The sequence below is a fragment of the Corythoichthys intestinalis genome, chromosome 16, assembly GCF_030265065.1.
Source record: "Corythoichthys intestinalis isolate RoL2023-P3 chromosome 16, ASM3026506v1, whole genome shotgun sequence".
Lineage (NCBI taxonomy): Eukaryota > Metazoa > Chordata > Actinopteri > Syngnathiformes > Syngnathidae > Corythoichthys > Corythoichthys intestinalis.
Window position 1 is genome coordinate 11,756,641 of NC_080410.1, and position 23,108 is coordinate 11,779,748.

Here is a 23,108-nt window from a genome sequence, read left to right on the forward strand (position 1 = left end):
GTTGATTTTGTGTCACTTCCATTACATATTGGGGCATTCAGGATCTCTGTACATTATGGATAATTTCCTGTTAACTTTAGGGCAACTTGAGGAAATTTTGGGGGGCGTCAGAAATATCAAACACCAGTGGAAAAATACTGAAATAGTTCATTTAAAAAATTAACGTTTAATTGTGTTTTTTTTATTTTTATTTATGTAATATCGATAATAGTATGGAGTATCTTTGGAGCATCGGTATCGAATTGAGATTTTTTTGTATCGTGACTAAGCCCATCGACGGGGGGGGCAACCGGGTATGTTGTCCCGGGCCTCAGGACCATAGGGGCCCCTGAATGACCCTTAATTTATTTTACGTAACATTCACATATTTCTTTTTTATTTAAATCATTAGCCACGTTTACATGCTGACTTTTATTCATACCGATTCAAATCATTCCGAATGTTAATTTCACATCAGCTGTTTACATGTCACTTCATCTATTCTGATCCAGCGTTTACATGTGACTGCCTTTATTCCGAAAGGACGTTTGACAACTGCCGTCTGACATGCGCAGATTAATCAAAACAAAGCGTCACGTTGCAAAACATGGAGATCGATCGTCAGATCAGCTGCTGTTTTAACTTTTCGAGTGGAAACAAAACTTCAGAATGATACGCCGTTCATTTAAAAAGTTGTGTGGGTGCGCTGTGCGTGTGCTTGGAAGCCATGTTGCAAGTGACGTTACTTACGTCACCAAGTGACGTCACCACGTCAGTACGGAGCATGCGCAGAAAGAACGCAACCAGACACCATTCCGCTTCCCTGTTTACATGATATAATTTTACTTCTAATAGGTTTGGGAAAAGGAATATTCCACCCCTGTGAATCGGAATGAAATTCCATTCGGTTTGGGCCTGTTCATTCCGAATGAGGTGTTTATATGGAACACATTTATTCGGTTTGAACAAATATTCCGATTGTAATTGGAATATTTGGCTCCATGTAAACGTGGCAATTGTCTGATTAAATATCATTTTTACTCGATATATACTTAAAAACTTTAACATATTTAATATTTCAAATATTTTTTTTCCCTTTTTTTGCACCACGTCCCCCCCCCACCCACTCTGTCTTAGCAGAGAATGGTTTGACCCCGCTCTGGCGCACTCAAGGCTACACTACGTACGTGCCCTGAAGCGGTAAATTAAAATCTGTCATTGTTATCAACTCTAAACATGGCGAGTCATCATAAATCAGGTGTGCAGAAAAGGAAAAAAAAAAAAGAAAAAGATGAAGATATAGAGGTGAACGAGAAAAAAATTATGAGGTTTTTAAAAGGGGGACCAGAAGCCAGAGAATTAGGGCTAGAGTTGGCTGTGGACAGTGATGTCGGTAAGTGAACAACAGCCGCTAACACTGAACGTTTACATACGCGATCACCGTGATCAAAGCCTGATTCGAGTCTGTCACCAGCCGCTTGTAGCCTATTGAGCTGTGGTATGACAAGACATGCTGCTCATGTTGAGCCAAGGAGAGAGAAGATGATGGGGGATCAGGGATATATGTTAGTCTGTGGGGAGCAGGTGCGCGAGGCTGAACAGACTCTGGTCCGGCGGCTGAATTTATCTTGGGTTTACAACCTACTGTGTATTATAGCAAACGCTATAAATGTTTAGTTATACTGTTTTGTTGCTTAGCAGGCAGGCGTAGCACTCTCAGTTGTATTGTATTCTAGCCTACATGGGACAATAGATGGAAATTGTTTATATTGTGTCACATCACATTACAGTCTGTTAAATGTAACTGTCCATCTCAAATAATTTGAAAATTTACACTGTCGTTGCTTGCAAAGCATTAAAAGTACTGCGGATGTTGTCGTGACAAGCCGGTGGCAGGGATGGGGTGGGTTGGGGGGGGCCCTATAATGGTCTCTTGTCCCCGGGCCCCTGCAAGTTTGTTGACAGCCCTGATCGTGACAACAGTGAAAGCATGTCCGAATACGTGGATTTAATGTGGATATCGAGCATATTGAATAAAGGAATGGATATCCATGATACCCAGTAAAAGACACTGTTATTGTGAATGTAAAAGGTTTAAGTTTATTGCCCCTCCATTCCAAAAACATGCATGTTAGGTTAATTAAAGGTGTTAAATTGTCAACCGGTGTTAATACGAATGGTTGTTTGCTTATATATGCTCTGCAGGTGAGCAGTCCAGTCCAAAAAATCATTTGGTCATCCAACACACCCATTATCCCAATGATGAAAGCATGGATGAATGGCCAATAAAAATTGCATGCATTTTCTGAATTTAAACTTAACTGCTCTCTAAAGCAAGAAAATAAAATGTGGCTTGTTTTACAAGTGCCATCAGCAGAATGTTGGAGGAAACACAAAACTCTCAAAAAGAATAGTAAGATAAGGGAATCAAACTAGGCATTTTGTGTTAAGGTCTTAAACTATAGTAATTTTGCTTTACCATACGAAATAATAATACAGAATAATGTAGTAACTCAAGTGTTCAAATCATTCAAATCCGTTAAAAAATCTTTTGTTGTATTTGTGTCTGTTTTTCACTGTGCTGGGTGCGAGAACATTTGTTTTCCTCTCAGTCGTCTTTAACTCATTGGCTACCTTTGGCATCCACTAGAGATTAACTCATATAAAGTGTTTTAATGCAGTTTTTACAAGCCACGTGATTAGACGCCACTCATCATTAATGGCACTGAAACTGACATTATTAACATTCCTGCCCGGATCCTTGCACAACTGCAACCTCTGTTGAATGATGTCATACTTTACGCAAGGTGAACATGCATGTCACTGCTTGTGATCCGCGGTTCGCCTTTCACTTGTTGCGTGAGGCTTAACTGTCAGCATAACCGATTTCTCCCTGCTCACTTCCATCTTTCATTCACTCATTCTACCCGCAAGGCCAAAAGCGTTCAGGGATTACAGCAGATTAGGGAACGCCACAGGCTGAATCGCGGATTATGGTCCAGTGTCCCTAGCAGAGAGCCCCAAATCCTTGCTGTTTTGCCTCAATCCTCTGCATCTTTTTCAGGGATTTCACTTTACAGACATCACTCAGCAAAAATATACTTAGTAGTCATGGAAATAGAGGAAATAAAAAACAATGAGTTGCAACTATTTAATTCCGGGATTTTACACGTGCTATGTTTGTTTTTGTGTGACTCACCCCGTGTGTAGCACAGTTAGCAGCATGTTCATATTCCGTCGGCTGGTATCTCTTATTGGCCGGAACCCTACAATTCATAAACCTGACAACACAAAGAAAATATGTGGTTGTTGTTTTAGTAGTGAAGTTAGTTTATTACTTGATTATTTTATCACATGCATGCAAGGATGTGATTGTTGGGCTCATTCTTGCAGGATTTAAATGCTGCTAATCCACATCACACTGTTGGAATTTTACCATGCCCCATCGTTACTTTGGAAAATGTGTTGCCATAGTGACTGGTGATGTCACTGTCAACTTCTGACATAATGTACTTAAGAATATGTTCATTATTTTGCAAATAGATATACACACACACGCATATATATATATATATATATATATATATATATATATATATATATATATACATATATATATATAATTGCAGAGATATATAGAATTTATATACATATATATATATATATATATATATATATATATATATATATATATATATATATATATATGTATATGTATATATATATATATATATATATATATATATATGTATATATGCATGCATACACCGCTTGGCCAAAAGTATTGGCACCCCTGCAATTCTGTCAGATAATGCTCAGTTTCTCCCAGATACTGATTGCATTTACAAATGTTTCGGTAGTAATATCTTCATTTATTTTGCTTGCAAAGAAAAAACACAAAAGAGAATGAAAAAAACAATTAAATCATTATCATTTTACACAAAACTTCAAAAAATGGACCGGACAAAAGTATTGGCACCCTCAGCCTAATACTTGGTAGGACAACCTTTAGACAAAATAACTGCGAACAACCACTCAGGGAACCATCGATGAGATTCTTACAAAGCTCTGCTGGAATTTTAGACCATTCTTCTTTGGCCAACTGCTCCAGGTCTCTTGAGATTTGAAGGGTGCCACTACCTTCTCAAACTGTCATTTTCAGATCTCTCCACAGGTGTTCTATGGGGTTCAGGTCTGGACGCATTGCTGGCCACTTTAGAAGTCTCCAGTGCTTTCTCTCAAACCGTTTTCTAGTGCTTGTTGAAGTGTGTTTAGGGTCATTGTCCTGCTGGAAGACCCAGCTTTCTCACAATGGGCCCTACATTATGCTGCAAAATTTGTTGGTAGTCTTCGCACTTCATGATGCCATGCACTCGGTCAAGCAGTCCAGTGCCAGAGGCAGCAAAGCAACCCCAAACATCAGGGAATCTCCAACATGTTTTACTGTGGGGACCGTGTTCTTTTCTTTGAAGGCCTTGTTTTTTTTCCCTGTAAACTCTATGTTAAAGCCTTTTCCCAAAAAGCTCTACTTTTGTCTCATCTGACCAGAAAACATTCTGCCAAAACGTTTGTGGCTTTCTCAGGTAAGTTTAAGCAAACTCCAGCCTAGCTTTTTTATTTCTCTGGGTCAGAAGAGGGGTCTTCCTGGGTATCCTACCATAGAATCCCTTTTCATTTAGACACTGATGGATAGTACGGGTTGACACTGTTGTACCCTCGAACTGCAAGACAGCTTGAACTTGTTTGGATGTTAGTCGAGGTTTATCCACCATCTGAGCAATCTTTCCTTGAAATCTCTCGTCAATGTTTCTTTTCTGTCCAAATCCAGGGAGGTTAGCCACAGTGCCATGGGCTTTACACTTATTAATGACACCGCGCACGGTAGACACAGCAACACTCAGGTCTTTGGAGATGGACTTGTATCCTTGAGATTGCCCATGCTTCCTCACAATTTTGCTTCTCAAGTCCTCAGACAATTCTTTGGTCTCCATTCTCAATGTGGTACACACAAGGACACAGGACAGAGGTTGAGTCAACTTTAATCCATTTTAACTGGCTGCAAGTGTGATTTAGTTATTGCCACCAACTGTTATGTGCCACAGGTAAGTAACAAGGGCTGTTAATTACACAAATTAGAGAAGCATCACATGATTTTTCAAAGGGTGCCAATACTTTTGTACGGCCCATTTTTGGAGTTTTGCGTAAAATGATAATGATTTAATTTTTTTCCCATTGTCTTTTGGGTTTTTTCATTGCAAGCAAAATAAATAAAGATATGACTACCAAAGCATTTGTAATTGCAATATTTTTCTGGGAGAAATTGAGCATTATCTAACAGAATTGCAGGGGTGCCAATACTTTTGGCCAACAGTGTATATACATACAGTATACTGTGGTTCTATACATACCCAAACATGTATTCTAATATTAAATTATATGTCAGTCAACCAAAAAAATAATTAGTGCATTTTTATTCCAATATTAAAAATTACACACCATCCCCAAGACACACACACACACACACACACCAACACACACTGCAATTAACTGACAACCAGATTACCAGGGTCCAAAATTAGATTGGATAGTTCCCACACAACCATGACCTAGGTGAGGACAATGGCTTGATGCAAAATTAATTCCTATATACTGTAATATTCAGACTAGAAAGTGCTACTTTTTCCCCCTGCTTTGAACCCTACAATTTATGGTTTAGTGCATCATATATATAGATTTTTACAGGCTAATGAGCTTGATTTTGTACTACCATCACTTCATTATTGTACTTATGGTATACTTGATACTTCTTCATAGATTTATCCAATTTCCGGAGCGGCATGACTTTTGTTTTGAATATCCCTACGACCTATTTGTGAACAAATAACATTTTCTTCGAGATTTGATGGCAGCGGCTCCTCGTCAGGTGCGTCTTCAAATTATACCGGACGCGTTTGCGGTCCGAGTCCGGCAAGATGTTGCGCCAGAAACAAGCCGTTTCATTCTATCCTATTGTTCAAATTATACCGCCCGCGACAGCACTACGGATTGACTGCGGACCTTCTCCAACGTGCCAGAGCCTGCCAATGGTTTTAGCTATTATCTATTTTTCCCAGAGAATCATCCATCAAAAAGGGCGTAGCCAGGCCTGGAGTCAACAGGCCAGGTGCTTATTCACGTTTTAAACACCAGCGAACATGGACGAAGAACGCTTCATAATGGAGGTGGAAAGTCACAGAGGTTATTTATGATGCAGCACATCCTTTTTATAAGGAAAAAATGAAAAAGGAAGCTGCATTGAACGCAATAGCAGAAGCTATAAGGTCATCAGAATCAGAAAATGTATTAAGATAATTTATTTCTTAATGGTAGGGTTGTTCCGATCATGTTTTTTTTTGCTCCCGATCCGATCCCAATCGTTTTAGTTTGAGTATCTGCCGATCCCGATATTTCCCGATCCGATTGCCTTTTTTTTGCTCCCGATTCAATTCCAATCATTCCCGATAATTTTTCCCGATCATATACATTTTGGCAATGCATTAAGAAAAAAATGAATAAAACTCGGACGAATATATACATTCAACATACGGTACATAAGTACTGTATTTGTTTATTATGACAATAAATCCTCAAGATGGCATTTACATTATTAACATTCTTTCTGTGAGAGTGATCCACGGATAGAAAGACTAGTAATTCTTAAAGGATAAATGTGACTTTGTATATTGTGACTAAATATTGCCATCTAGTGTATTTGTTGAGATGTCAGTAAATGATACTGTAGCCATTTAACGGTTGTGACCAAATGCATGATGGGAAGTGCACCCATGACTGTGCGTAGTGGTACCAATTGATATATCTTCTCTGCATTGGGAAATAACATAGGGTGTTACGAAAAAGATCAATTACTACCTTTCATCCCCACATTGCTTCCCACGAAATTTCTAATCATAGGGAGAGGGATTGTAAGGCTTTAGCCAATTAAAAAACTGCTGCCAAAATTCACTCTAATCATGTTACGCTGCCTTTTAGCTCTATATATAGGTAAAACGGCGCCATTACAGATTGAATGCGATAATGCGTGAGTGGGTCGTGCAGCGCATGCGTTAATTGCATTAAATATTTTAACGTGATAAATTTTTTTTTAAATTAATTACCGCCGGTAACGGGATCAATTTGATAACCCTACCTTAAGCCTATGCTAAAGACTCTGGATGAGTGTAACATATGATGTCTGTAACGTTAAATACAATTAGAAAACGATTTAATTAAAAAATATATATACAGTGCCTTGCAAAAGTATTCGGCCCCCTTGAACCTTGCAACCTTTCGCCACATTTCAGGCTTCAAACATAAAGATATAACATTTTAATTTTTTGTCAAGAATCAACAACAAGTGGGACACAATCGTGAAGTGGAACAAAATTTATTGGATAATTTAAACTTTTTTAACAAATAAAAAACTGAAAAGTGGGGCGTGCAATATTGTTCGGCCCTCTTGCGTTAATACTTTGTAGCACCACCTTTTGCTCCAATTACAGCTGCAAGTCGCTTGGGGTATGTTTCTATCAGTTTTGCACATCGAGAGACTGATATTCTTGCCCATTCTTCCTTGCAAAACAGCTCGAGCTCAGTGAGGCTGGATGGAGAGTGTTTGTGAACAGCAGTCTTCAGCTCTTTCCACAGATTCTCGATTGGATTCAGGTCTGGACTTTGACTTGGCCATTCTAACACCTGGATACGTTTATTTTTGAACCATTCCATTGTAGATTTGGCTTTATGTTTTGGATCATTGTCCTGCTGGAAGATAAATCTCCGTCCCAGTCTCAGGTCTTGTACAGATACCAACAGGTTTTCTTCCAGAATGTTCCTGTATTTGGCTGCATCCATCTTCCCGTCAATTTTAACCATCTTCCCTGTCCCTGCTGAAGAAAAGCAGGCCCAAACCATGATGCTGCCACCACCATGTTTGGCAATGGGGATGGTGTGTTCAGCTGTGTTGCTTTTACGCCAAACATATCGTTTTGCATTGTGGCCAAAAAGTTCAATTTTGGTTTCATCTGACCAGAGCACCTTCTTCCACATGTTTGGTGTGTCTCCCAGGTGGCTTGTGGCAAACTTTAAACGAGACTTTTTATGGATATCTTTGAGAATTGGCTTTCTTCTTGCCACTCTTCCATAAAGGCAGGTTTGTGCAGTGTACGACTGACTGTTGTCCTATGGACAGACTCTCCCACCTCAGCTGTAGATCTCTGCAGTTCATCCAGAGTGATCATGGGCCTCTTGGCTGCATCTCTGATCAGTTTTCTCCTTGTTTGAGAAGAAAGTTTGGAAGGACGGCCGGGTCTTGGTAGATTTGCAGTGGTCTGATGCTCCTTCTATTTCAATATGATGGCTTGCACAGTGCTCCTTGAGATGTTTAAAGCTTGGGAAATCTTTTTGTATCCAAATCCGGCTTTAAACTTCTCCACAACAGTATCTCGGACCTGCCTGGTGTGTTCCTTGGTTTTCCTAATGCTCTCTGCACTTTAAACAGAACCCTGAGACTATCACAGAGCAGGTGCATTTATACGGAGACTTGATTACACACAGGCGGATTCTATTTATCATCATCGGTCATTTAGGACAACATTGGATCATTCAGAGATCCTCACTGAACTTTTGGAGTGAGTTTGCTGCACTGAAAGTAAAGGGGCCGAATAATATTGCACGCCCCACTTTTCAGTTTTTTATTCGTTAAAAAAGTTTAAATTATCCAATAAATGTTGTTCCACTTCACGATTGTGTCCCACTTGTTGTTGATTCTTGACAAAAAAATTAAATTTCTTATCTTTATGTTTGAAGCCTGAAATGTGGCGAAAGGTTGCAAGATTCAAGGGGGCCGAATACTTTTACAAGGCACTGTATATTAAAAAAAGGCATGTCCGATATTTTTTTGCCGATTCCGATACTTTGAAAATGACGTGATCGGACCCGATCGGTCGGCATCGATCGGGACTTCTCTACTTAATAGGATACTTACCCATGGTAAAAGAAAAAAAAAAAATCTGGAAAAAATGTTCAGTTAAATCAAGTCTACCTCTCTCTGCTTCTCTGTGGAGCACAGACTCCGTGTGTTTGTCATTGTTTTTAATGCCCGCCATCAGGTGAGAGCTCACGACGGGACAGAGCTGCCACACCGCAGCCGGTGTGTTTTGTCCTATTTTTGAGGTACTGCGGAGCACACAGTCAACACATAACTTGGCGGACCAGGACTGCAAACGCATCCGGTATAATTTGGTCTTTATAGTCCAAAAATTGCTGTTAGAATGCAAAATCCTAACCTAAGAACAATTCAAAAACAATGCTTCAGATGAATATTAAAATCAATTTCCTGATGATCAGTATATCATAGACGTCATCTACACCAAATCTCATCAGTTTTTTATAATCAAAAATGTATTACGATAGACTGCATTAGTCAAGTCTTGCCCTGCATTTGCGTGTGCAATTTAAGCCTATATAAATCCCTGGGAAAAGAATCACATCTGGGGATGTTACAAAACCACACTTAATGCAGCAAGATGAACACACATCCACAGCGCAAGCTTTACCCAGGGCCACAGGTGCGTCTGTGTGGGTCAGCTGTGTTATTTAATTACACACTGAGAGCACTCCAACGCTCACAAACATGCTGGCAAGCATCCTTCTTGCCCCTGGCACACCTACAGTACATCTGTTTGTTGTAACCATTGATTCCACTAAATTCAGAGAGCACTCAATTCTTGTATTAAACACAAAACCCCTCTTGTATAACTCCTCTTGTATAACACCTGTATACTATGCACTGAGTGGAAAGCCTTTACGGATGAAGGAGTATGCTACACTCTAGACAAAAAGTTTAGAATTCGGATTTTTTTACTGGCCTTCCTGCACTTCTCTGTCAATGTGTCATTGCAACACATACTCACTGGCACCTTTACTGAGAGGAGGGTGACAAGTGGGTGCAATGTTGTGCGATTTGGAAAAAATATCAAGATATGGGTCCTTGTAAATCATGATGTCGATATGCCACCATACTGTACATTTTTAATTATTAGGTGAAAAAATAATACACAACAATTATGACAGCTTTGCCCCACTCAATTTATTTTTGAATTGACATTACACAGAGCTGCAACAAATGTTAAACATATCAAGTAGTGCTGCAACCTAAAACTATCCAGTGTAAAAAGAAGCAGCACCGTAGCATACATATTTTTGCTAAAATGTCAAGATATCTAATTATCTAATTCTAGTTGGCATTAGATATGTGCCGATTACCGGTTTCAAGGTATTCCGTTGTATAAAAAGGTCACAGTTTCAATACCGCAAAAATTTGCCATCATACTGTCCCTAAGGTATTAGCTATTATTTTATGTCCCAAAAATGTAGGGAGAAATCCCTAGCTTGCAGCTGCAAGGCTCAACCCTCTTCCACCATTTTCTTGCACAGTGTCAGTGAGACAGCCGTGCGACACGATGGCTGGAGGAGGTGAAACTCCTGAACCTTTTCTCCCCATCGAAGAAAACAAATTCGCTGGTATGGGAATACTTTGGCTACAGAAAAGTTACAGACGGCCGCGACTTAGGGGAGGAGGGAAAACCGATATGTAAAACATGTTTGCGAAGGGTCGCTGCCGAGGGGGCAATACCTCTAAATATGATTTTGCATTTATACAAAATTAAAGGTTAGCAAACATTGTCATGAACGTTTCCGTGTTGTTAATAACGGCATTAGAATATAACGGCGTTACTATCGGCGTTTTTTTCTACAGTAGTGAGTAATCTAATCTTTTCTCATCTTGGCAACGCCGTTACCGTTACTGAGACGGGAAAGGCGTGCGTTACTATGCGTTACGATGTTGGTTAGGGTGGCGGGCATGAAAAGTAAAGCCACTTACTTTTCCAAGTGACTAATTACTCTCACATTCAGGTAATTGAACTCAATTACTTTTTGGGAGAAGTAATTTGTAACTGTAATTAATTACTTTAAAGTAAGATTAACAACACTGGTCACAACAATAACCACATGACTCCATTATAACAATCAGAGGTAATAATTGTTTTTTTCTCCACCCAAAGGGACTCATGCTCTTTGGATGGGTGAGTTTTCATATTTTTGTTTTGGCCTGAATTCAGTTATTTTTGTGTCTTTTTGGCCTAATATGGTCATGTAATAGGTTATAGTACAGTATAATGATAACAGTTCATATAGATTAAGTTGTGCTGAGAAAAAAATTACCATTACAGTATTTGAAAGTATCAGACATTGTAGGCATTTACAATTTCACTCACTACTTTGAGTATTCATTTCAACAAATACCTTTTTACTTGGACTTGAGTACATTTTTGGATGACTGCTTTTACTTTTATCTTAGTAATATTATTTAGAAGTAAACATGTGGCAATTAACGGTTTCAAGGTGTACCGTTGTATGAAAACGTCAAGGTTTTAAAACCGGAAAAATGTTCTGTCATACCGTCCATAAGGTATTAGCTATTTTTTATGTCCCAATAATACAAAAAGAAATCCCTCGCCTGCAGCTGCAAGGCTCAACCCTCCCCCACCGGTTGTTGCTGTAGATATATATTTATGTTACATTATTACATAGCTCTGTGTCAGTGAGTCAGCTGTGCTACACGGTGGCTGGAGGAGGTGAAACTCCTGAACTTTTTCCCGCACGAAAAAAACGAAATCGCTGGAATGGGAACACTTTGGCTGTAGAAAAGTTACAGACGACCGTGGTATAGAGGAGAAGGGCCAACTGACATGTAGAACATGTTTGCAGAGAGTAGCTGTCGAAGAAGATATACCTCCAATAGGATTTCGCATTTATACAAAATTAAAGGGTTAGTAAACACTGTCATGAACGTTTCCCACAAGCTACGAGAGTTAACTCCAGCGTGTTAGCGTGTCTAACGGTAGTAAAACGTTTTTTCCTCTCTGGCAACTGTGTTGAGAAAGAGAGCGTGTGTATCATGATACACATGTGCGTTTACGGAAAATAATTCAATTATTTTTGTTCTGATGGTAACAATGTTGAGCTGTTGCTGTGGGTTTAGGCTCACCTAAAGAACTGAATTTATTTCTTCTTTAGAATATTTTGTTATTTTTTAAAATATATTTTAACTTAACACTTCACTTATGTTCCAAACTGCTATTATGTTTTGTAAAATAAAATTCATGATCTTTTTTTTTTTTTAAACCCAGATGTCTCAAAGTAACACATTTTAGAGCTGTATTTGCAATGCCGTGATACCATGAAACCGTGATATTTTGGCTTAAGGTTATCAGAACGTCAGAAAATCGTAGCGGCACATGCCTATTTAGAAGTTACGCTACTCTTACTTGAGTAAAATCTTTGGCTACTCTACCCATCTCTGCGTACAGAACGATATCAGTATGTGTTTCTTTAACTCACTGTCTGAAAAACTGCTGCCGAACCTCCCAGTTAAAATGGATTGGACGTCTACAAGTGATAAACACATTCCAATTCACAGCTCACAGTTCAAACGAATTGAAAGTCTATGGGCGTCAGTGGCAGCCAATGTCAGGCAATGAAGTAATTTTGGGCCATTAAAGGTCATTAACCTGATTTTCAATTAAAGTCTCTTGATTTGGGGGTATTTTATCGGTCACTTCCTGTTTATTTTGAGTTACAGAACAAGAAGTGACCTGGGAATCACTCAAATGAATAGGCAGTGATTCGAACTCAATAGGAAATGACCTGTAAATGCCTTAACATGAACAGCAAGTGACCTGTAAATGCCCTGAAAATCGGACAGAATTACTGTGAATGCTCTGGTTTCAAATGAACGAACGTTCCCGGTAGGGGTGGGACCGTGGGAACCTCTTGGTAACTGACCATACGATATGATATACGATACAAAGCCCACAATAACGATGATCTCACGATATGGCGATACAACAATTATTGATACATTGGACAGGAAATCATTCTACAAAACAACTAATAAACAGAAAAACAAGCTATTTTCATCCTCCTGCTGTGAATTGGAATGAGTTTATCAAGAGTAGATGTCCAATCTGTTTGAGCTGAGATCCCTCCCGTTTCAAACGAATTGAGCGCCAATGGTGGTCAAGCTGTAAGCGCCCCAACGATATATCGATTCTTGGCAGGAGTATATTGATAACCTTTTGGGAGACAAAGTATCACGATATATCACAATTTCGATAAATTGTCACACCCCTAATACTAGCAGTCAATAAGTTAATGAAGGCAAATATTTACCTGTGTCACCAGAACCTCTTGGCTAAAGAAAACTCAAGTGTGGGCTTTTGTCTTTCGGTACAGCCCTGTTTTTCTGGGCGCTGTTGTAAGGCTATCAATGGACTTGAGTGTTGCACTGTGATGTCCTCTAATTGCTTCTGACGGAATTGTGCGTGTGAGTGTGTTTGTGTAGTTGGACTGAAGGGAAGCAAAGACTGATCAGAGGAGACATTGTTGTCATCATCAGCGAGACTATTCTCCTCTCTGGTTTGGGCACACACTGTCCCTTCTTTTGTACCACACACACTGTGTAAATGCCTATAGGTGTGCGTGAGTATGTGTGTCTTTCTCACATTAAGTTGAGACTTTGGCTGTAATAAGGCATTTCAGCACATTCCATATGTTAATAGGATCGGTTACATTTAAATGTGGTGTACTTGTATGTGTTTGTGTGTTTCCTGGGTGAATACTTTTTCCATTAATGCTCAAGTTAATCTCCTTTGGGACTCCAACTCAGATTCTCACGACCGCTGTATTGCCAACTCCCATGACTGTGCACGCACCCACAATTTTAAGTGCGTGAAATTGTAATATATTGTTTTTTTATGTATACACATACATACATACATACATACATACATATATGTATATGTATATATGGCGGAAAACACAGACAAGACTGAAAAAGCAGTTAAAAGCCAAAAGAAGTGTGGTGTTTGATAGAACAATATGTCTATATGCTGCCATAGCAGATTCATGGCGCATTAAAGCAATAATTTGAAGTAAGGTAGGCCAACCATGTTTTTGAATAATATCAATGGCTACACAGTTATAAGCATATTTTCGTTATATTTTTTTAACGCAACCCTTCCAGATTCTTTGTTTAACCCATAGCAACGCCCTTGACAACGAAAATGCTTTTCTTCGGCAATCTTCGGAAATCTTCGGAAATGACGTCACACCGGGAAGTGCAAGGGAAGTCCGCCATAGAACAGTATTGTTTGTTGCATTGCTTCTCGGTAAGATGCCACGGCGGTGTGTGGCGATGTTTTGTTCTCACTCAAACGAAAAGTTGTATGAGTGGCCAAAGGATAGCAGGGCACGTAAATGGACATCTTTCGTTCGCACGAAGCAAATGAATTTCACGCCATCATTGAGTAGTGTTCTTTGCTGCAAACACTTCGAAGATGCCTGCTTCCTTAACCGATCTGCTTATGATCAAGGATTTGACAAAAAGTAAGTGTGATTTTTGGATAGATGACTGATGACTTTGTCAAAGCAGAGCTGCCAACTGTTGTGGAATGAACAGTATAAGCTAGCGACGTTAGCTGAAAGTTAACTCGTGGCAATCCCCGATCATAGTTGTTGTTGCACTCGCTAGGTTAAGCGTGTTTAAATCGTGCGTCATCTACGATCTTGTCCGAAAGGGTTAATCCACTGTCAGTCGGGAAAGGGGTGTGGATGTGCATATAAGCGGGTCGGCGTCGCGGTAATTCACGGTCACGTTGCCGACACACACCGCCGGTGAGTTTGTGCACATTTATTTGTATTTGTATTATGTATTTCCACCTTCATGCTTCAAGCATTGCATTGCATTTGTACGGTTCGGCATTTCTTTCACGGTGATCGCTTGATAGCCGTGTAGTTTGTGTTTTACTGTACGAGAGCCGCTGACAGGTGACAACAACAAGCGCGTTGCTTTTAATGTCTGACAGCGAATCAGCGAGCGCGCAGGTCACGCAGTGAATCATGGGAAATGTAGTCTCGGGACAACACTGAAGTGGTGCTTTGTAATCTGTTCGCTTGTGTGAAAAAACTACATTTCCTCACGCCATCAGACGCCACTTCCTGCCGAGAGCCCCGATCCGTGTTGTACTGTTAGCTCCATGTGGTAATAAAGAAACAAATTTGTCAGCACGTCGTGTGTTCGATACATTTGTAAACAAAAAGCTCATAACGAGACACTACGCACGATCCGTTTAAGAGACGCTGGAGTAGTAGGAGGCGAGGAGGAGATCAGCGAGAAGCAAAACTTCGCGGTCGAATGTGGCGGCAGTCCGCTATTATTTTGTTTTCTTATTGTTGCCACAATAAAGTGGAGAAAGCCATCAACGACTCATCTCCTTCTTTCCCCCCAACGTTTTTATATTATTATTTTATATTCACGAGAGCTGCCGGATCTGCCAAAATGAACATGAAGTCTTATTATTATTTTTTTTAAGAATGTCATCAGATAGACAAAAACATAAAATTATGTGCAAATGCCTGCATCTTCAAATCATGAAAATAATAACAACCTATATCTTACCAATCTTGTAATCTCGATGGGTCTTGTATCCATTCCATGTCAGGTAGTCTAGGCACATTATTTGCATCCTGGCGTCTGGCTAATACATGTTAGGTCCAACATAAAATTCCAACCTCCTCTTCTTCCTCCAACTCTTCAAAAACTTGGATCTCCTCCCTGGCGCTCGATCTATCGCTTATATCGCTATTTGAATCATTGTTTGAAGGGCTTTGTATGGCGGCCGTATGGCTGCCATCGCTGTTCCCGGTGTGACGTAGCACTTCCGGGTTCGTCCCCTTTCAGGCTCGAACTTCGGAAACGCAATTATTTTGTCAAATATACAACATATAAATTATTTTTTCATGCTTTATTTGTTGGACAATGTTTAATTACTTTAATTGTGACCCTATTTGGCATGTTATGAAATTACTTCACATTACTGCTTTAAGCCCCAGAAATATTTTAAATTTGTCCGTTTTACCCTTGAAACCCTGTTTACAGACGTCGCGCAACCGCTTTTGTTTCAACCCATTCATAAAATGAAGGTAATTAATTATATTTATTAGTCAAAATGTCCATCATTTTAAGCTTAGAATCATTAATTGATGTCTAATATTTCGTTTAAAAAAAAAAAAAAAAAAAAAGACTTTAAAAAATTTTTCACTTGCATATTTTAAACTTTTAAACAAATTACGTCACGATGAAAAAAAATGGCGTCTGTAAAAAAGTCACGGATATCTACCTCATAACTGTCGCCTAATTGTATTTTTTTTGTTACTGTCGCATTTTCTCCGAAATGTTAGATGATAAAATAATCAATCCAAACAAAGAAAAATTAAGAAAAAAACGTTTAAAAGGGTAAATATATATTAAAAAAAAAAAAAAAATCTCGACCACTCCTTAATGTCTGCGATTTCTGCATCGCGACCCTTGTTTTATTACTATGTTTCACCCATAAAATCCCCCAAAAATCTAGCTGAGGGCAGCTGCAGCGATCATGCTAACGGGCAGGACCTGGTGCCAGCCAAACCAGGGCAGGAGGCTGCTACTGTGGCAGCAGCTGGTCAGGTTCAGCGCCACCCGGAGTGGGGGCCAGCTACAGCGCCAGCAGTCAGACAGGTGGACCACCAATAGCCAGAGCAACAAGTGCTTATGGGCTTATGGGAAATTCGGGTTTGTAAGGCGGTGGGAACTTTGGGGCCAGAGAAAATGGGGGGGATGAAACTCGCAAAAGAATAAGTTTTGGAATGGGAATTTGTGTTATTTATTGTAATCTCAGATTATTTATTTATTTTTTTAATGTTTTACAAGTTAGACTTGTTGAGAAACTACCGTAATTTCCCGAATATAAGGCGCACCTATGTATAACACGAACCCAAAATTGACTTGTAAAATCTAGGTAAAATTATTGTACCCGTGTATAACGCGCAGCCTAATTTTAGCATCAATAAATAGAAGAATACAAGAAAACAGAGCTCGTGTACAGATACAGAAATGTCATTTTACTGACTGGTGAAACACAGCACAAGCATAGCACATTGGTAGTTCAGAACATTACCGTAAACTGACAATATGCACTCTAATAAAATCTGATAACTTCTTCAACTTACCAGAATCCAGGAGAAAACAAAACAGATGTGACTTTTCTTTTAAAGGCTGCTATATAACTTACTCGTTTCATCATGATGAATAAATGTTTCCTCCATGGATTGATACGGTAAAATGAAAGTGAGAACATAAGTCGGAAATCCGAGAGAGCTCATCGCTGTCGACACGACAGCAACAATAGGAACTATTGTTATTTGGGTTTGAGTTTCCCGAGGAACAGATATAGTTGACGGACACAGGAAGTCTGTGTTGTTACGTTTGTTATGGTTTGAGTTCCGGAGCTGCAATAAACGTTGACTCAAATGGGTTCAAGAAACTAAATTCTGTGCTTTATGAAGAGTGAAAAAAGCAGAATTTAACACAGACAAAATAATTCGAGCGATCAGAGTGAAGTATTACTGAAACAAAATGGTGACGTCACGTACCGTAATGGTCAGCAACGGATCGCCGCATGCGCTTTTTCAACACAACATGGCCATGTCAATTAAAAAAAAAAAAAACGGATTATATATATATATATATATATATATATATATATATATATATATATATATATATATATATATATATATATATATATATATACCGTACATAATATGTACAGTGGGGAGAACAAGTATTTGATACACTGCCAATGGGTTTTCCCAATGTGAGTGTATCAAATACTTGTTCTCCCCACTGTATATATTTCTGTCTCCATCCATGTACCCGTTTATAATGCGCACCATGATTTTACAAGTTGATTTTGGGGGGAAAAAAGTGTGCGTTATATTCGGGAAATTACGGTAATTGCTGACTGTGTATTGTAAGCCCCACCTGTGGTTATGTGGGCAATTGCCCGTGCTGTGCAGAGTATAGCCTAAATAATTGTAAATTGATGTCATAACATTTATATTAAACTGAAACTTAGGTGTGTTGTTTTCAGCACCATTTTCTGCGTATGTTCCGGGACTCGTGCCCATCTCATCATCCCTGCGCTGTCAAATGTACTTTGCGTTCTGGCACCTTATGATTTACAAATTAAGCACTGGCCTGCGCAGCGCTGCTACTAAACATTGAAAACAACAAACATGGCGGAATGTCACCTTTAATTTACTGTTTTTATAATATGTTTAATTTAAATATGTTTGTTTGCATTTTTGTGCCTTTTGGAGCAAAATTAAAATGCCACTGCTTGGAGTGAGCGGGTATGTTGTCTTCCGGGCTGAGGAGGTTGATGGTGTCAAGGAAGTGCATAACTGACTGTCACCTTGTAAATCTGCACTGCCCCCTAGGATCTGGCATGAATACTACATCTTTTTCCACATGTAATTACGACATCTTTTGAATGGAGACGGAACCATATTAACGGAAACATGTATTTTGTCGTATTCTCAGAGCGTCACCATGTAAACGGCCCCTTAGTATCTTCCTCAAGGATACTTAGACGAGGTCATCAGGGCGGAGAATCGAACCCACAACCTCCGCGTTAGGGAACAACTAATCTACCACTTAACCATACCACACCCTATTATTAGATATTATTTTCTATTGGTGTGATTCATCAAAAACATGCTTTAGTCATTTCAATGAAGTTCAGTGTTTGCATTATTCATTTTTTTCACGCCAATTTTTACACTTTTACGGCAAAAAAATATATGCTCCAAAAAGTAGTTATCGGCCCCTCTAAATACTAATAATCGTTATATCATTAGGTATCGGTCCTGAAAACCCATATCGGTCGATCGCTAATATGTTTATATAATGTACAACTGTTGTTTCACCTCAAATTACAAATAAAGTTTGTATGTAATCTAACCATTCTGATGGTGGTGAAATCACAGTGTTCCGTTTCTTGCTCTCCAACTACAGTTTGAACTCAAACTTTCACTGTGGCAGTCAGGTGTGCTAACTACTGTTTAGGCTACCTTCACCTGCCAGTACACTCTTTAAGCTCACACAGACTCATGTTTTCATAATATTCTAAACACCACAGAACCCCCACCAACTGGTCAACAGTAGCTCAAAAGTTAGCATGTTTGACTGACAAAATAAGTGTGGGTTCAAATCAAGGGCATATGTTTGGTCTCAATATTGGGAGGGACGATATAACAGCATAACCTGCATGTACAGTTTTTGCCGGGTATGGGTCGTTCATAATGATCAGTGCAAAATAAATCTGGATTGACTTACTGTATACCAACTTTTATGTGTATTGGTTCAACCTACAGTACACCGTTCAATTCAAACTTTTGTTTTCAAAAACTACCAAAGAAACATTTTTGAAAACTTTTGAAAAATGTCCGGATTTCATGAGCAAATTTAAATTGCATTATTTGAAAATCACTTAAAGTATATTAAAACACACAAAAAATACAAGCTTGTAATTCATCTCTTAACTATCCAGGAATTGGGGAAAAAAATCAACATTTGTCTGAAGGTCACTTAACATTGTCTAAATAAAGACATTACTGTAAATATAACTGAAAAAACTTTGTCAAGGAATAACAAAAATAAATAAAACTGGAGCCGTCCTTCAGGTCGAACACTACTGCTTTTGTCCACAAGCACAGCCAAACTCAACAAAAAAATGAAAGCTCCTGTGGGCTACTTTAAGACAGCATGAATAAAATAGGGCAAATTGGGGAGAAAGGTTAAACCTCAGTTCACTACATTTCTCAGTTAATTTAACGTTTGCAGTAGAAAACACATACAGGAGGACTCCTCTCTAAGCAACTTCCTGCTTGAGTTTGCCAGGTTAGCAAGTTCACACAGTTTAATGTTATGCTAACTGATGCAGGTCGGACTTTCAGTAGCAAAATTAGTGGTATGTTCCCCACTTCCACAACATTGACGTCTTTTTACATTTCTCATCGTGGCTGCTGCTGGCTGAAAAAAAAAAACATTTAATATGTGTGGGTGTGTTTCAAGTCCTAAGCCAATCAAATGTGCGTTTAGGAGTTTTTTTTTAAAAAAATGGACCGGCACATTCAGCAAGTGAAAAGGGGTACTTGTAAGTCTGAACATAATGAAAATAATTCACTTAATAATGGTGGGGTCATATACAACCATCAAAACATATGGGAAGACAATCTAAATGACCTATATAACTGAAGTCATTAAATAACACAAATAAGGTTGCTTAGAAGTTGGTGGGGACAAATTGAGCATCCTGAAAAGTTGGTAGTGTTTTGTCCCTACCGTCCCTATGCAAACCCACGCCCTGAGTTCAAATCCTGACTGGTGCAGTGGGGGAAAACACATCTCCTTAAGACTAGTTAAATTCCCTTGTTTTCAATGTAAATCTACTAGAAATCAGTGAAATTATCGACCACCACTTCGAGTAATTTTACTCACTTAAGACTTCTTGAAATAATAGCTTGCTGAAAATAAGCTTGACTTATTTTAAGCAACTAATTAGTGTATTTAATCTTTAAAAAAGCTTGTTTGTCAGAAATGTTCCTAATTCAAGAATAGATATTGTTCAAAACATTATTTGAAAGCATTTTCTTTCTTGATTTTGGTGATAAATGACCAACTTTTAGATGTATGGGTTTAATAATAAGAAGTAGTAATATTTACTTAAAGCGGAATAGTATGACGCCAAATCTGTTAACAAGTCTTTAACAATGAAAACAAGATGGAGAAATTTTTTTTGACTAGATTTAAGAAAAATAATCTAATTAAGACGTTATAAATTTGCAGTGCAGAAAAGGAGTGACATGATACCACCACCATCAGGAGTAGTTACATCCTAATTACCGAATAAAACATAACAATGTTAAATTTATACTATTTTGATTTTCAGTTTAAAAAAAAAAGAATAAGAAATCTAAAACCTTAAATTGACGCTTACTGAAGCACTAAACCATTTTTACATTATTATGCTTTTCCAGTTTTTTAATGATTACATCCTGGCAACCACACCTGCCAAACTTTTACCGTGAATTTGAGGTTTGAGGTTAGAATTTTTTCCTCACAGGTTGTAGGCGTGCCTTCCTGGTTACGTCAAGACACCCAACAGACGTGGTAGGAAGTTACAGGCAGCTGTATTATGTGCGAGTGTTTGTTTTTCTTAAGTGTTTTTACTTAATTTATACTCCCTACTTTTAAATACAGGTCGTCTATCTGTAGATTTTAATAGATAGAATAGATTTGGTGTTTCTTAAGTGATGTCAGTGAAAGATGAGATGACAAATGTAACCAAGATGTAAAATGAGAGCTGCAATGTCAATTGATGTCAAACTGTTTTTGGGTGTCTCATAAGAAGGAAAATACAAAGACAGGAATGACATGGAGGGACAGGAAACAAACAGCGGTAACTATAATGATGGAACAGATTTTGAGAAGCAAGCTATTCCCCATCTATTGTTTAAAGTTGTCATATCCAGGAATTACGATGGTCAATGCATTGTCTCTTTTGCTTAAAAACAACAAACACTTCCGCCATTAAAAAGTCTCTATCTAATCTGTCTGAGAGGGGCAAATGAAAGCGCGTTCATTCGCCCCTCCCAGCCAAAGTAAATTATACGTCTAGCGCCGTCAATGACAGCCTATAAGTTAACAGCAGTGGTAGAATGTAACGAAGTAAAAGTACTTTGTTATTGTACTTACCGGTAAGTATATTTTTGTGTATCTGTACTTTACTTGAGTACAAATATGAAGTGGTACTTTTTACTCTTACTTCACTTCATTTTACTGCAGGTATTTGTACTTTCTACTCCAACACTTTGCCTGCGTTACACGTTATTTTGTTTTGTTTTTTTTGTCTCATTGTCAATTGCTAGTTTCATTTTCATGCCTGGGGCGCAATCAATAAGCCCCGTGCAACTATATCGTAACTGAGCACTAGAGGCAGCAACACAAGTACAAGCAAGATTAGGCAGGTGAACAAGATATTGACAAATTAAAAACCAACACACTCTTGTACAGTAGATGGCGGTATGCACCTGATAGTTGCTTGCAATCCGCAATTAAGCCTTTTTTGTTTTGTTTTTAAGCTTGTTAAGATTCTGTTTACAGTGAGGTCCATTTTATTGTTTGTTTTATCCATTCTGCATAGTTGTAAATAAAACTGAGCAGTCAATGATTTTTCTGGTTCTTTCCTTAATGTTGACTCAGATCTCTGTATGTATTAGAGCTGTCCCGACTAGTCGACGTTGTCGACGTCATCGATGACGTAAATGCGTCGACAGGCAAAACATACCGTCGACGGGTAATGACGGGTTTAAAAAATTACATGCGGATAAAGTTTAGAATGGCAGGCGCTCGCGATACAAGCCGTTGTTACTATCTAACATATCGGAGAAAAAATACAGCAACAACAACAACAAAAAAATACAACTAAGCGATAGTTATGAGGTAGATATCCGTGACTTATTTACAGACACCATTTTTTTTTCAGTGTGACGTAATTTGTTAAAAAGTTTGATATATGCGAGTGAATAATTTTTTAAAGTGAGTACTTCATCCACCACTGGTTAAAAGATCAAACTTGTTCTTCCTCTGGCCAAGATGCACCATCCCACAAATGAGTTTAGCACTAGTAGACGAAAAAAGTTGTCGACAGAAAAATAAAATAATAATAATAATAACTTAAGAGTGTTCAAGTTTTTGACATTACATTAATTTATAAATGTAATTACTATTGTAAAAAAATAGCATAAAACAATTATGATTAATATATTTTAAATAATATCGCATAAAACACAATTATGATTAATATATTTTACATAATGTAATAAGAAATGCATTTTAATGGCCAAAAATAGTAACTTGCCCGATAAGAGTTTAAAGATCTTCATCCACCACTGGTTAAGAGACCAAATTTGTTCTTCCTCCGACCTAGATGCACCAACCCACAAGTGAGTTAAGCACAAGTAGACAAAAAAGTTGTCGACAAAAAAAAATAATAATAACTTTAGAGTGTTACTTGGGGTCTAACCAGTGTGGATTGTTTTTTTTTTATTCATTTTTTAAGTTTTTGACATTACATTAATTTATAAAT

General features: G+C 38.4%; 1 protein-coding gene across 1 annotated transcript in view; it reads right to left on the reverse strand.

Annotated features, from left to right (window-relative positions):
* The window catches only part of mmd2a (monocyte to macrophage differentiation-associated 2a), a 45,144-nt gene that overhangs the window by 20,133 nt on the left and 1,903 nt on the right, over positions 1-23,108 (reverse strand). Inside the window, exon 2 of the mRNA XM_057861361.1 lies at positions 3,179-3,260. Within this exon, the coding sequence (XP_057717344.1) occupies positions 3,179-3,260 (82 nt within the window). The remainder of the gene's footprint in view (positions 1-3,178; positions 3,261-23,108) is intronic.